Here is a 12,422-nt window from a genome sequence, read left to right as displayed (position 1 = left end):
TTTTTTTTTTTTTTTTTACTAACCCTAAGGGCTAATACAATATTGTATGTAGCTGCACAGTCAGGCTCATAAATCTACTGTGAGGCATTAATAACAGCCCAACACTCCTCACTGGTTGTAATAAAACAGTGTCTACACATACACACACATACAGTTAACCCCCTCCAAATGAGGATTATAATCACACACACAATTACAACTCCTCCTATATCTCCATTCACTTGCATTGCCTGAAGCTGCTGCTGTGCTGAGAGCTGTGAGAGCAGGTGATCGCCCTTATTTGGTAGTGGCCCACATCATGTGACCACAAAATGGTGGAAGCTGTGAGCTCTTTGTAAGCTGAGCATCTCCACCGAGAGGCTGGGAGAAAAGGAAATAGGCAGGGAACTTGGAAGTACATCCATGCTCTGAGACGATAAAGGACAAGAGATTCCCGAGCCCCAGCAGTGGTGAGTAGATGGATTTTATTCCGTGAAGATAAAAAGAGGGATATGTTTTGTATTTTTTCCCCCCCCCTCACAGCCAGCAGACAGGAAGCGAGAATGAGGGAGGGGCTGCTGTCATCAGCACTGTGGTCCTGTGCTGTGAAAGATGATCTAAAGCAGCTCAGCATCCTCCATGGAAGATGCACATAACAGCTGCTGCTGATTTTGTTATTCCACAATGTAGGAGTGTATGTCACTGGGTTTTTTTTTGTTTGTTTTTTATCTGTGTGTGTGTATTAGTGCGTGTGCACATATATACATGTTCCTTTTGAATCGTCAGCATGTCAGCTGTACTGGAGTCACCATTCAGCTTTTTTTCCATTGCCCCTGTTAATACAATCACATCTTCCTTGTTCCAGGCAGAGTCTCCCGAGGAGGAACAAGGATGTTTTTTTGTTTGTTTTTTCATGCGAATGAGCACACGTGACTCACTGTGAATTTGCATCTCTGCCCAATCTGTGCTCACGCGAGCGTGCAGTCATTCGATTTGAATCGGCACTAAAAAAAGACTGTGAGGAGAGGGAATGAGCTTGTCATGATGTAACATGCCTGGTTTCTTTCCCCTCCTCCCACCTCTCAGCAACACACCCCCTCCTCCAGTTTGGATGGAAGGATTATTAACGGTGGAAGTTGACCTTTAACCTCAATCTTTCTTTCCCTCATCCCTCCCCCTCTTTTGTCTCCTTACCACTCTTGTACCCCTGTTCTCTGATAACTGTGGAAATCCATTTGTAAAATATCTGATTAAGATATATTGGCCAATGTTAATCATTCAACACACTACACTTTAAGGTGACTCTATTTCTCAATTACCTCAACTTATATAACAGTATCTACAAAAAAATTTTATTGGCCGATTTATGGTCTATTTCTACTTTGTGGTCCAAACACCATTTAAGAATGTTTTCAGTAGTGGCTTATTCAGATCCTTGACTAAAGTGAAAGTAGAAATACTTCTATATAAACATACTAAAATTAAAAAAACATAAGTAAAAGTCATGCATTGAAAATGTCACTTAAGCAAAAAGTATGTGACTGGTAATTGCAAAATGTACTGGCTGTTATACTATGATATATTATTACTACTGATACTGTTGTAGATGGTTGAGGGTGGAAGTATTTCAAACTATTTTACAGCTGAGAAGTTCAATCTATAACAATGCATCATAATTTACAAGTTTATCATGTATTTTATGTGTAAAATCTTACTGTGTCACTTGACTAAACAATAACTGTGTGATAAAATAATTCCCTTTTGAAATGTAGTGTAAAAGTATAAAGAAATAAGTACAGTACTGTTTTCAAATTTCCTTAGTTACGTTCCACTACTGGTCTTTTTAAAATTTGGCACAAGTTGCGATTTTAATTAACTGGCCTTCCCCACTCAATAAACCATATCAAGATTCAGATCAGAGGAACCCCAGACGATGCATTACTCAATAGTCTGGATACTCTCCAGGTTTGTTGTATCATAAGAGTCAACTTAATAACTGTAATCATCTTCTAATAGGTCCTCCTTGGGATGGACCTGGCATCAGAGAATAAAATGAACTCTGACGGGGGCGAAGGTAGACCCGGTGAGTAGGAGTCAACCAATGCTCCGATTCAAAGCAAACTGTCATTCAAAAGAATTGTAAAGAAAATTATTTCTGATATCTAAAACACAGCCATGAGGCAAATGAATCACTGTTTTAAATGTTTTTTTTCTGTAGTCCCTCCTACCTCTCTACCCCTGCAAGGAGGTCCCACCCAAAGAAAAAAGCTATCAGCCCCTCGAATCAGCCTGTCACTGGACCAGAGCGAGGATGACTTGGGGGAGACGCCAGATGATCTCGACATTAACGTTGACGACCTCGACACTCCCGATGAGGGGGATTACCTTGACTACACGGACCATGAAATGGACTGGGAAGGTGGGTCATTCAGAATAGAAACCACCTTGAATCATCATGATGCTGAAGGAGGCGAGATGTGCCAACATGTTGATGTATAGAATTTAAAACCAAAAAGACTCTAGCTAGTCTCATTTTGTATATGAGACTAGCTAGCTATACAACTCCCAAAAAAGTCTTTTGTTTGAGCTTTCACGATTTTTTCTTTTTTTCTTTTCTTTTCTATCACACTTTATAACTTTTAAATTTTATAATTCTCCAAAACCACCAAGGTTAACTATGGATTTGTCTCTTTTCCCATTTTGACATGTCACAGTAGGAAAAGGATGGGTGTGAATAATCCAATTTTTGATGGCTGAAATCCATTTAGCTACTTTAGTTTCAGGTGCCTGGTATTGTGCATGTTGGTTAAATGTCACACTGTCATAGCTTACTGAGACATCCCTAATGATGTTAGTAACACCTGTGCATATCACACAGTAATAGGTCCTTTCTCATATCAGACCCCAATGCAACCAATAGGAGCGGAACAAGTGAGCCTTACAATCCAATCCCGACATATAGCGCTGAAGAGGAGCGCCAGGACGGCAAACTATGGAGGACGGTCGTCATTGGGGAGCAGGAGCACCGCATCAACATGAAGATCATTGAGTCCTACATGAGAGTCATCTCCCATGGAGGTGACTATTAGAACTATTTTTTACCATTGTAAATATGGATGTTATGTCCATCTACCTGTACTTGCAGAAGCAAATATTTTTCAAATATACTCAATACTGGATAAGAAAATGTAATGGTTCACATCTTGCAACACTTGCATACCTATTGGGTATATGGGGGGAACATGTCCGCCTCACTTTTTAGAATCACATTTGACTTATTCACTAAACTCTCTCTAAACATTGTCTAAAGGTTGCTGGGGTTCTACACATCCTGAGAGGAAGACCTGAGACCTCCTACTCTTTTGCATTTTTGGTTAAAAAAGATTTAATCAGTTTTTATTCACGGCTTATTTTCCAGTCCAAGCTCATGCAGTCAAGGACAATGCTCTTTGAAGTAAAGGTGGAACAAATTGTTACACATGTACACGTTATACATTAAACAAGAAATATTTTTTTAGAAGAACACAAGAGAAGTATAAGGTTAGTGGGGCTAGTGCATTAATAATGCAGGTATTTACATAGCACATTACATATTCTTGGTATACTGCCATTATTAGGGAAAGCTTTTAGACCAATTTCATACCACCAATTTCATTGCACATTTTGCAATAAATTAATCACAAGTCACTGAACTGACAGCATCTATTTAGCAGATTTAATATGGGGATCCTTATTGTTGTTAGCACAGTAAACATTTTCTGTTTCAGTTTACAGCTGACCTGAATATCTGATTACAGAAGTAACAGCATATTAATAAAAAGTCTTCCCTGGTCTACCGTATTACAATCAGCTATTGTTTTCAATCTGGCAACTGTCACTTCTCAGCTAACAAGATGGCAGAATGTCTCATTTTGGAAATGCTTCATCTTAATTTTGGAGGTGGGCCAACCCAAAAAAAAAGATGGAATACTGACTGTAATTGAAGCCAGATGAGTATATCTTCGTTCAGCGGCCATCAGGGAGGGAACTCTCCACAAACAGAATTTTTCACACGTCCTCTGCACATTACAGCAATTAGGATTCAACTTGAAAATTGTCAAAGTGGCCACATACATAGACAATTATTACCCTGTAATGTGACTGCTGCTGTCCCATACAACACTCTTGTGTGTATAGACAAGTGACAAATTAAAGGGAAAACAATAAGTGAAGAAACGGGTGCAGTTACTTCAATACATGACATTAGGTGTCACTGAATGGTATGAAAATGATGTGTGGTAATGTAAGCACTCTCCACAACCATAGTTTAAACACTAACAATTATTTTCATTATCATAATCTGTCAGTAATCTTTCTCTATGTATCAGTCTGTGAAATGTTAAGGAAGAAAAGTCATTGTAGAAACTAAAACCAAAACATTTCTGGCATTTTCCAACTTATTGATTGAGCTCTACAAAACACAGAATGAGGGAACGTCTATTAAAAGAATAGTGATATCTCTATAGTAGAGTTCCAGAGTCTTTGCCAGCAAGCATTTAAGCTTTTCTCATGGTCGCCCAACCTGTACTCATACAGCTTAAGTTGTTTTTTCCCCCTTTAGTCAGTTACCATCTATGCAGCTTCATTAAGACTGCTGGGGGACCTGGGTCTTAAATTGAGGTTGGACACAGAGTCATGCGATATTACTTTCACAGGCAGGGGCCCCATTTCTCTCTTTCCTCTCTGGGGGGCCCTTGAAAACCCCAGGGCCATCCCGGTAAGCCTGTGCCTTTTAGTAATCACTGGCCATATTACAATTATTGGTGGAAATCTGATCCCTAACCATAGCAGTGAGTGCATTTTCTTCCCACTGTGCTGCAGGCTTAAGAGAAACACAGACGGCCCATGGAAACAGAGATGTCTGTCACTGAAAATATCACAAGCTCTGTCATTTAGATAAAAGGCCCTCTGTCTGAGTGACACCAAATCTGGTGATGAATGGGTTGGTGAATAGAAGGAAATTACATTAATCTGAAAAGTAGTGAGAGGAAACAGGACAGATAGACACTCAGACAAAAGACACATTGGGAGATAAATTGAACAAAAAAAGAGGAAAATAAGGGAACAATCAAATTATAACTATGCTTATTAAGGCTAAGCTCTCACCAACAATGGAACAAGGTCAAGTTAACTGTTATTTGTATGTGTTTTTATCAAGGCTACTATGGCAACGGGGCGAATGCCATTATAGTGTTTGCTGCCTGTTTCCTGCCAGACAGCGACAGAGAGGACTACCATGAAATAATGGAGAACCTTTTCCTGTGAGTTTTACACACACACACACACACAAACGCACACCTAGAGCCATGCAGCTAGCATGGCTAAAACCTGTTTGTTGTATTTCAGTGAAATGCTGTAGTCATTCATGGTTCCCAGAGGACAGAGCCATGACAGTGACCAAGACACTTCCATCAACCTCAGCTGAAAATGTTATAATTGTAAATTGGCAAATGTTTACATGCTAAGCTGTGATGGTGGCTCTCACAGAGCTGATAGCATTGCTAAAGACTCTATCAATGACATCTCTCTTGTTCTATTATTTATATGATGCCGTCCTTTTTGAATTTCAACAAAAAGACCTCACTCAAAAGATACATTTTATTTTCTATAAATAGTATTTAGCATGTTTAGGATGCTATTTAATTCTTTAAATCAACCAAAGTCCTTCTGCACAAGGAAAAAACTCCTAAAGTTTGTTTGTGGAGACCTCCGATGTTGATGTCTTCTCTTGTGGTTTTGGCACTGTTGCATTTCATGTTTGGACAGTGATTGGGATCCCACAGGCTGTTTTGTGAAAGATATTGGGTAAGCTGGCATATCGGAGAGTTTTGGATAGCAATGAAAGGGGGTAAACCGCAGTGTGTGTACTTTCTGATGCCAGATGGCTTGAGGTCTGAATCCTTGCAATGTAGTTAGTTAACTATAACTGGGACGTGAATGGTATGCAGCTTGATGTCAGTGGGAGATGATCACATAGTCACGATGCACGAAACGAAGTGGATCAGCAGGGTTGAATTGTAAGCTGGAGAATGACATTGGATCTGAAGGGGAGGAGAGTCAGAGTGCCCAAATTCATTGAAGTTAGAGGAGTTATTGAGGAAACTAGAGAGGACTGTCAGCTGAGGATATTGCCAACCATTTTCAAGGGAGATGACAAAAGGTCCCTGCTGACTGAGAAGAAGTAGAGAAGGTAGGGTGGATTGAGGAGAGAAATGAGAAAGAGCTTGGTTTTATTTGGTTTCAGAGTATTGGGTGTAATAAAGGTAGAAGTCTGATTTAAGCTGCTGAGGTGGATGCAGCAGATGGAAAAAAGAAATTCAAAGCAAAACAGCTCATCCATGAAGCAACATTTATACCAATTTCTCATAGCTGACATCATAGGATCATAGCAAGATGGTATATGTCTCCTGTTACTTTATATGAGAGATACTTGGACTAACAAAACATGGTTCTGCAGTTCTTGCATTTCGCCTTTTTGACATATGTGATAAAGACTTAAGTGATGTTATTTTTCTTTTGGTATCTGGAATTTTGCTGATTGGAATACACGACTGACACAGTGTGGCAAATGGGATAGTTTTTGTAAAAGGCATGAGGGCATAAAGGATTGGGTAATACTTGAAGGTATCTACATAGGAGTGACATGACACTGTCATGAACACGACATTCATGACACATAAACCCTAACCATAACTTGTCATGATAAAATCAAATGACACTTATGTGTAACAGTGTTATGTCATAAACCTTTATGACAGTGTCATGTCACTCGTATGTAGATTCCTTCCAGTAAAGTGTAACGAATTACTGTAACATTATAATTTTGATGTCATGTTTGCTTTGGCTAATTATTTTAATCTACATTATAATAACTTAAGTATAATATACTCCTAATGGTTTTGCCTTATTTGTCAGAATTGTCACTGTACTTCCACAGTCGAATACCATATTTAAACAATGAAAATGAAATTAGTGTTTTTTTTCTCTCCAATTTTTAAGCATGCTAGTAGATCTGCGCTAGGGATAGCAATGCCGCTCTATTGCGTGATCCACCACTTTGATCCAGACTGAAATATTTCCACAACTAGTAGTCTATATCCACGGCGTTGATTTATGAGGACTATGGCAACTGCTCCTCAGATCTCTGCAAGGTGAATCCAGATAGCTAACTAGACTATTTGTCCAATCAGAGTTCTCTTGCACAACTAAAACAACTTTTAAATGTAGACATTTTCAACCAAAACAAGTTCCTTCCCTAGGCTATTTTTCAGTGGCACCGTGGCTCTCTCCACCCAGGACGATAGTGATTGGTTTAAAAAAATGCCAATAAACCAGAGCACGTCTTTCTCCCGTACCGGAATGCTGTGTGGACTAGTCAGACCCTCCTTTGGAGCACTGTGGAGGAAGGTCTGGCAAAGCAAGACAATACTACAACTATTGGATGGATTGCCATGCAATTTTGTACAGACATTCATGTCTCCCTTATGATGAATTCTTAGTACTAATCAGCTAATTGTTAACATGGTCAAAATTATATACAATTGTTATATGGGCATGTTAGCATGCTGGTGTTAGTAATTAGCTCAATGCACTATGCTAATGTAAAGTGCTAGCATGGTACTTTACACTATATTGTTGAATTTTGGCTTATAAAGGGTAAGTGGAGAGTAGTACAGTGTACAATTTTTGGGTCAATTATATTTTTCTTACTTCAGGGAAAAAAAAATTATCTTTTAGAAATCAAGTTCATCAAGCATTTAAGTCTCTGTGTGCTTTCAGCTATGTGATCAGCACACTGGAGCTCATGGTGGCAGAGGACTACATGATTGTGTACCTGAATGGAGCCACACCCCACAGAAGAATGCCTGGCCTTGGTTGGCTAAAGAAATGCTATCACATGATTGACAGAAGGTCTGTTCCATTCACTTACACCATTATGCGATAATGACTTTGTGAGAGATAACAGTAGCATGACTTGTGATGATTTATAACTCCCCTGAATAAATGTGAAATGCAACATGGACATTAACACACGTAACATGTGACTCATTGTGTTGTCTTCAGACTCAGGAAGAATTTGAAATCCTTCATTATTCTCCATCCGTCATGGTTTATTAGGACCATTCTAGCCATCACCAAGCCCTTCATCAGGTACAAATTATCCTTTTTTATTTTTAGGGATTGTCAATTCAGTCCACCACTGAAATAGCTAAAAGTATTGGACTCGTATAGACAATATTGGTTACCAGATGATGAATTTGAACAATTTTGCTAATGTGTAATAAGTACTAATTAGCAAAAGTTAGAATGCTAAAACGCTAAATAAAGTTTTTGTATACCTGCTAAACACTAGTATGTCAGCAGTCATTCTGACCATGTTAGCATGCTGGGATAAATTGAAATTTAGCTCAAAGCATTGCTGTTGCCAGGTAAAGCCTCACCGAAGCACTAGCATGGCAGCAGAATTGTACTCTTATTTGCATGTGGATTGGCCTAATGTAAAGTTTTGTTTACATTAGTCTGTTTTTACAAAGAAAAACAGACTATAATTGCATTCCTCTGATGCCAAACCGGTTACTTTCACTGTGCTTTTCATGTCCCTATCATTGTGTGTGTGTGTGTGTGTGTGTGTGTGTGTGTGTGTGTGTGTGTGTGTGTGTGTGTGTGTGTGTGTGTGTGTGTGTGTGTGTGTGTGTGTGTGTGTGTGTGTGTGTGTGTGTGTGTGTGTGTGTGTGTGTGTGTGTGTGTGTGTGTCCTGTCACAGCACCAAGTTTAGCAGTAAGATTAAGTATGTGAACAGTTTGGACGAACTACAGGAATTCATCCCAATGGATTGCATCCAGATCCCAGAGTGCATCATTAAGTGAGTCCCTCCAAACGCTGCACCACCCCCACCATGCCTGAGTTGTCTTATTAAATGATTTTATATTCATCTTGTCATTTGAACGCTCACCTCTAGACTTGACAAGGAACTGAAGGAAGCAGCGGAGAACTCAAAGTAAGCATTGATTCTAGTGCCTCTTACTTCCCTCTGCAGAGGCCCCTACCTAAGTTTTATACTTGGCTGTAGCGCTCATTTATCAGATGGGCTCACTTTTTATATCACAGGGATCTTCTGCTGGATGAGGACCAATTGGATTTGACTATGGTTGCAATTACAGGAAGAACACAGGGGAAAAGATGCTAAATGCATCACTTCCATCTCATTTATTACAGTAAAATAAATGAGCCAGTCCTTATTGCAGAGTGATCTATTACCCTGTAAATAAATGTTGGAACAACACTGTAGAATTCACTCTCTAATCTCTGGCTGATTAATTGTACATGGAATCATAATTTGCATGTGTCCTCAAATTTGCAAAATACCAGTGCATTACAACACCGTACAACAATAAATTCTGCTCTAACGACCACTCTATTTGTTTCTTTCATTCAAGAATGAATAGTTTTCTGCTGGGACCGGAGCCAGCAGCAGCAGGCGGAACAGAGTAAGTCCTAAGACGTTTTAGTTCACACATGGAAGAGAAATGGCCTTGTGTCAGCAGTCTGTCACCCATACATAAACATACCCGTCTTTAATGGCTGTTTTTTTTCTTTCGGCTTCCCAGCAGACCAGATGTAGCCGGTGCCAGCAGCTCTTAAACCCAAACATCCTAAATGGATGGGTCATCTCAATGTTCTGAAGTCACGTATTGTACGGGTGAAGCTGGAAAACAAAGTCAAAGGCTTGTAAAGCCTGTGTGTGTATGTTTGTGTCTTAGTGTTTGTCAATTAGACACAGGAGTTTAATATGAAAACACAACTTGCAATAGTTCCTGTTAACACTCAAGAGTTAGTTCTCATACTTTATGGCTGCTATAGCGTCTCCTGTACCTTTTTTTTTAAACCTGCAATCCAGAGAACTATAGTCAGGGGTGATGCTTGGCAGCACTTGGAGTAGCACTGTCGTTCCCAGAGGGGTAGAAAATGCAATTACGACAGTGCACTGCGCAAATCTATTTGTAGAGTATATTGTGTTGTAGTTGTGTGCATGAGAAGCCGTTAAGCAATAATAACCCCTTTATTGGTCACACACTCAGTATTTCAGATAAATAAGGGACTTGTGTGACAGCAATCTACAATACAAGCACATGGTGTGGCCAATAAACCCTTGTGCCATAGATGAACTACTGCATTTAAGCAATCCAAAAATATTTGAACTTTAAGGAGTCTGACACCAAGTTATCCGTGCAATTTGAGAGCATGTCCTTTTAGCTCTGCAATGTGTTTGTTTTCAATCAATTTATCAGATACATGAACTGGAAATCATCTCTTCAGCCTCTCCTGGATCATCAGGGAGAAACCTCAGAGAAATAAGGATGGCATTTTTGTAAAGCACAATGTCCTTGGTTTGTGCATCAGTGCATGTCCCCTCATAGATACTAATGGTTGTCCTCTTACCCATGAGTCTTCTATGGTGTATTGAGGATGTTTGAAGGAATAATGGATCACTGTCTAGTAATTCAATAAATATAGACTGCTGTCTGAATGTTGTTTTCTATCTTGATTTGTAAAGACTTTGATTCAACATTTAGCAGGAAAGTATTGGTTGACGTACTCTGCGTCTTTTCAAGACTTTATTTAACCAGACTACATGAAATTCAATCGGGATACATAAAACTCAATGACACCGGAATACTATAGAAAAGCGTGATAAATCAAATTTAAAATGCTAATCCACACCACAACAAATGATTAATGAAACTGTCAAAACTAGCAAATGCCCATGACAAATGTATATGTGGGAAATCATCTTACTCCAAACAAACTCCAGAAAACAAAGTGTAATTATGTAAAAAGTCATAAGTATGTGTAGTATGTATCTTTTCTACTGCACATTTTGTGAATGGAAAGCAGTTGTAAAATGCTCCTTATTATAAATAGCTTCTCATGTCTCAATTGGTTCAACTCTTACTCCGTGAAGGATAAATAGGTCTGTCCCTCAGGGCAAGAGGAGATAAACAGCACAGAAGAGAGAGAGAGAGTTGTTCTTTAGAGAAATTCTTATACTTCACCGGAACGTGTAGCTCTCATCATCATACTCCAACTCATCCTCGTTCTCTCCCAGCTGTCCGTACCGAAACTTCCGGTACACGGTTCCATCCTGGCCCATGTAAACAATGTCATCATCTTCATCATCCTCCTCCTCCTCCTCCTCCTCCTTACGCCCAGAGCGCCTTTCAGTCATGTCAACCAACTGAGCCTCCTGGAAACGACCGCCAGAGGAGCTGGCGCGACTTCTGTAAGCTGCAGAGCTGTAGCTGCCGAGTCTGCTGCTGGAGCCCAGCTTCTCGTAGCCGCGGGGAGTGATGTCTGGGGGCGCTCTCTTGGAGCGGGAGTGCCTGATGAGGAAGACGACAGCCACCAGTCCCAGCACCAACAGGATGCAGGAGATAACGAAGATTGCCAGGTTACCTCTGGCTTCCTCATTCCTAAAGGCCAAGTTGGTGCTCAGGACGCACTCTCCTAGAAACCCACAAAGACAAGAAGTCTAGACACATTGAAACATTTCTCTGAGCCACATAAAGACTGCCAGCCGAGAGTCCGATCTACAGACTCAATGCCGATTTAAACAAAAAAGCGATCAATATTATTTTCAGTAAACATTCTCCCTAAAAAGGATGCTAGAATTGAACATTAATAAAATGAACACTACTCATTGCAGTAAAAATGCAAATATGACATCATCCAAGTATCAGGTCTGTTACTGATACTTGATTTTAAAGTCCTTAAAAGTTAAATATTCATTACTCATGTTAAATATTCATGACTAAGTTAAGCAACAATCAGTTAAGAATACAAACGTATCATTTTCAATGTATCAAGCATATCTAATTATGTTTTGTCATACTACCTGTAATTTAATCACAATTTATTTGTCAGGTTAATATAATTGTATGCAAATACTTCTGAAACCATTACTGGAAGTAGAAAAGTTTTTGCTGGTTTGGGACTGGGACTGTTGGTCAGAAAAAACATGCAACTTCAAGATATCAAAGTAAGCTTTGGGAAATTATCCAGTCGTGCCTCTCCATCCTCCTTCATTTTCTTACAATAAAAGCAAGACTGACCTACAGCCTACCTCGAGTCTCGGTGCAGTTACAACAGTCCTGCTGCTGTGTTGTGGCAGCCGCCTCATCATCATCATCATCCTCATGGCGGCAACAGAGCAAACAGCGCCCTCCAGCTTCTAAGATGGCTGGAGTAGGACACATGGTGCAATTGGCTGGACCGGGCCCCGAACACTCCATACAGGAGCTGTCACAGCCTTCACAAATGTGGCCTGAACCCTGATGAATGGCAAGAGAAAGGACAGACTGAAAAGACTACGGCATGCATTTTCCATCACAACTACTGATTCTTTA

General features: G+C 39.8%; 2 protein-coding genes across 3 annotated transcripts in view; one reads left to right on the top strand and one right to left on the bottom strand.

Moving 5' to 3' along the window:
- The first annotated feature begins 191 nt into the window (after window positions 1-191).
- On the top strand, window positions 192-10,555 carry prune2 (prune homolog 2 with BCH domain). Of its 2 annotated transcripts, none has more exons than XM_032540454.1 (11): window positions 192-449; window positions 1,996-2,062; window positions 2,198-2,398; window positions 2,881-3,057; window positions 5,177-5,279; window positions 7,798-7,929; window positions 8,083-8,169; window positions 8,783-8,881; window positions 8,978-9,016; window positions 9,456-9,506; window positions 9,630-10,555. In XM_032540454.1, the coding sequence occupies exons 2-11, from the start codon at window positions 2,008-2,010 to the stop codon at window positions 9,658-9,660; spliced, it is 975 nt and encodes a 324-aa protein (XP_032396345.1). In that variant the 5' UTR covers window positions 192-449; window positions 1,996-2,007; the 3' UTR covers window positions 9,661-10,555. The 2 variants fall into 2 exon arrangements, with proteins under 2 accessions (XP_032396345.1, XP_032396344.1); XM_032540453.1 differs by having other exon boundaries at window positions 9,627-10,555.
- pcsk5a (proprotein convertase subtilisin/kexin type 5a) overlaps window positions 10,540-12,422 on the bottom strand; it is a 32,215-nt gene continuing 30,332 nt past the window's right edge. The window contains exons 36-37 of the mRNA XM_032540407.1: window positions 12,140-12,347; window positions 10,540-11,523 (exon numbers count right to left, since the gene is read on the bottom strand). Coding sequence (XP_032396298.1) covers window positions 11,069-11,523; window positions 12,140-12,347 — 663 coding nt within the window. The 3' untranslated portion in view covers window positions 10,540-11,068. The remainder of the gene's footprint in view (window positions 11,524-12,139; window positions 12,348-12,422) is intronic.

This window comes from Etheostoma spectabile, chromosome 16 (assembly GCF_008692095.1).
Source record: "Etheostoma spectabile isolate EspeVRDwgs_2016 chromosome 16, UIUC_Espe_1.0, whole genome shotgun sequence".
In the NCBI taxonomy this organism is placed as follows: Eukaryota; Metazoa; Chordata; class Actinopteri; order Perciformes; family Percidae; genus Etheostoma; species Etheostoma spectabile.
The sequence above is the reverse complement of the archived record's forward strand: the minus strand, read 5'-3'. Positions and strand labels throughout refer to the sequence as shown.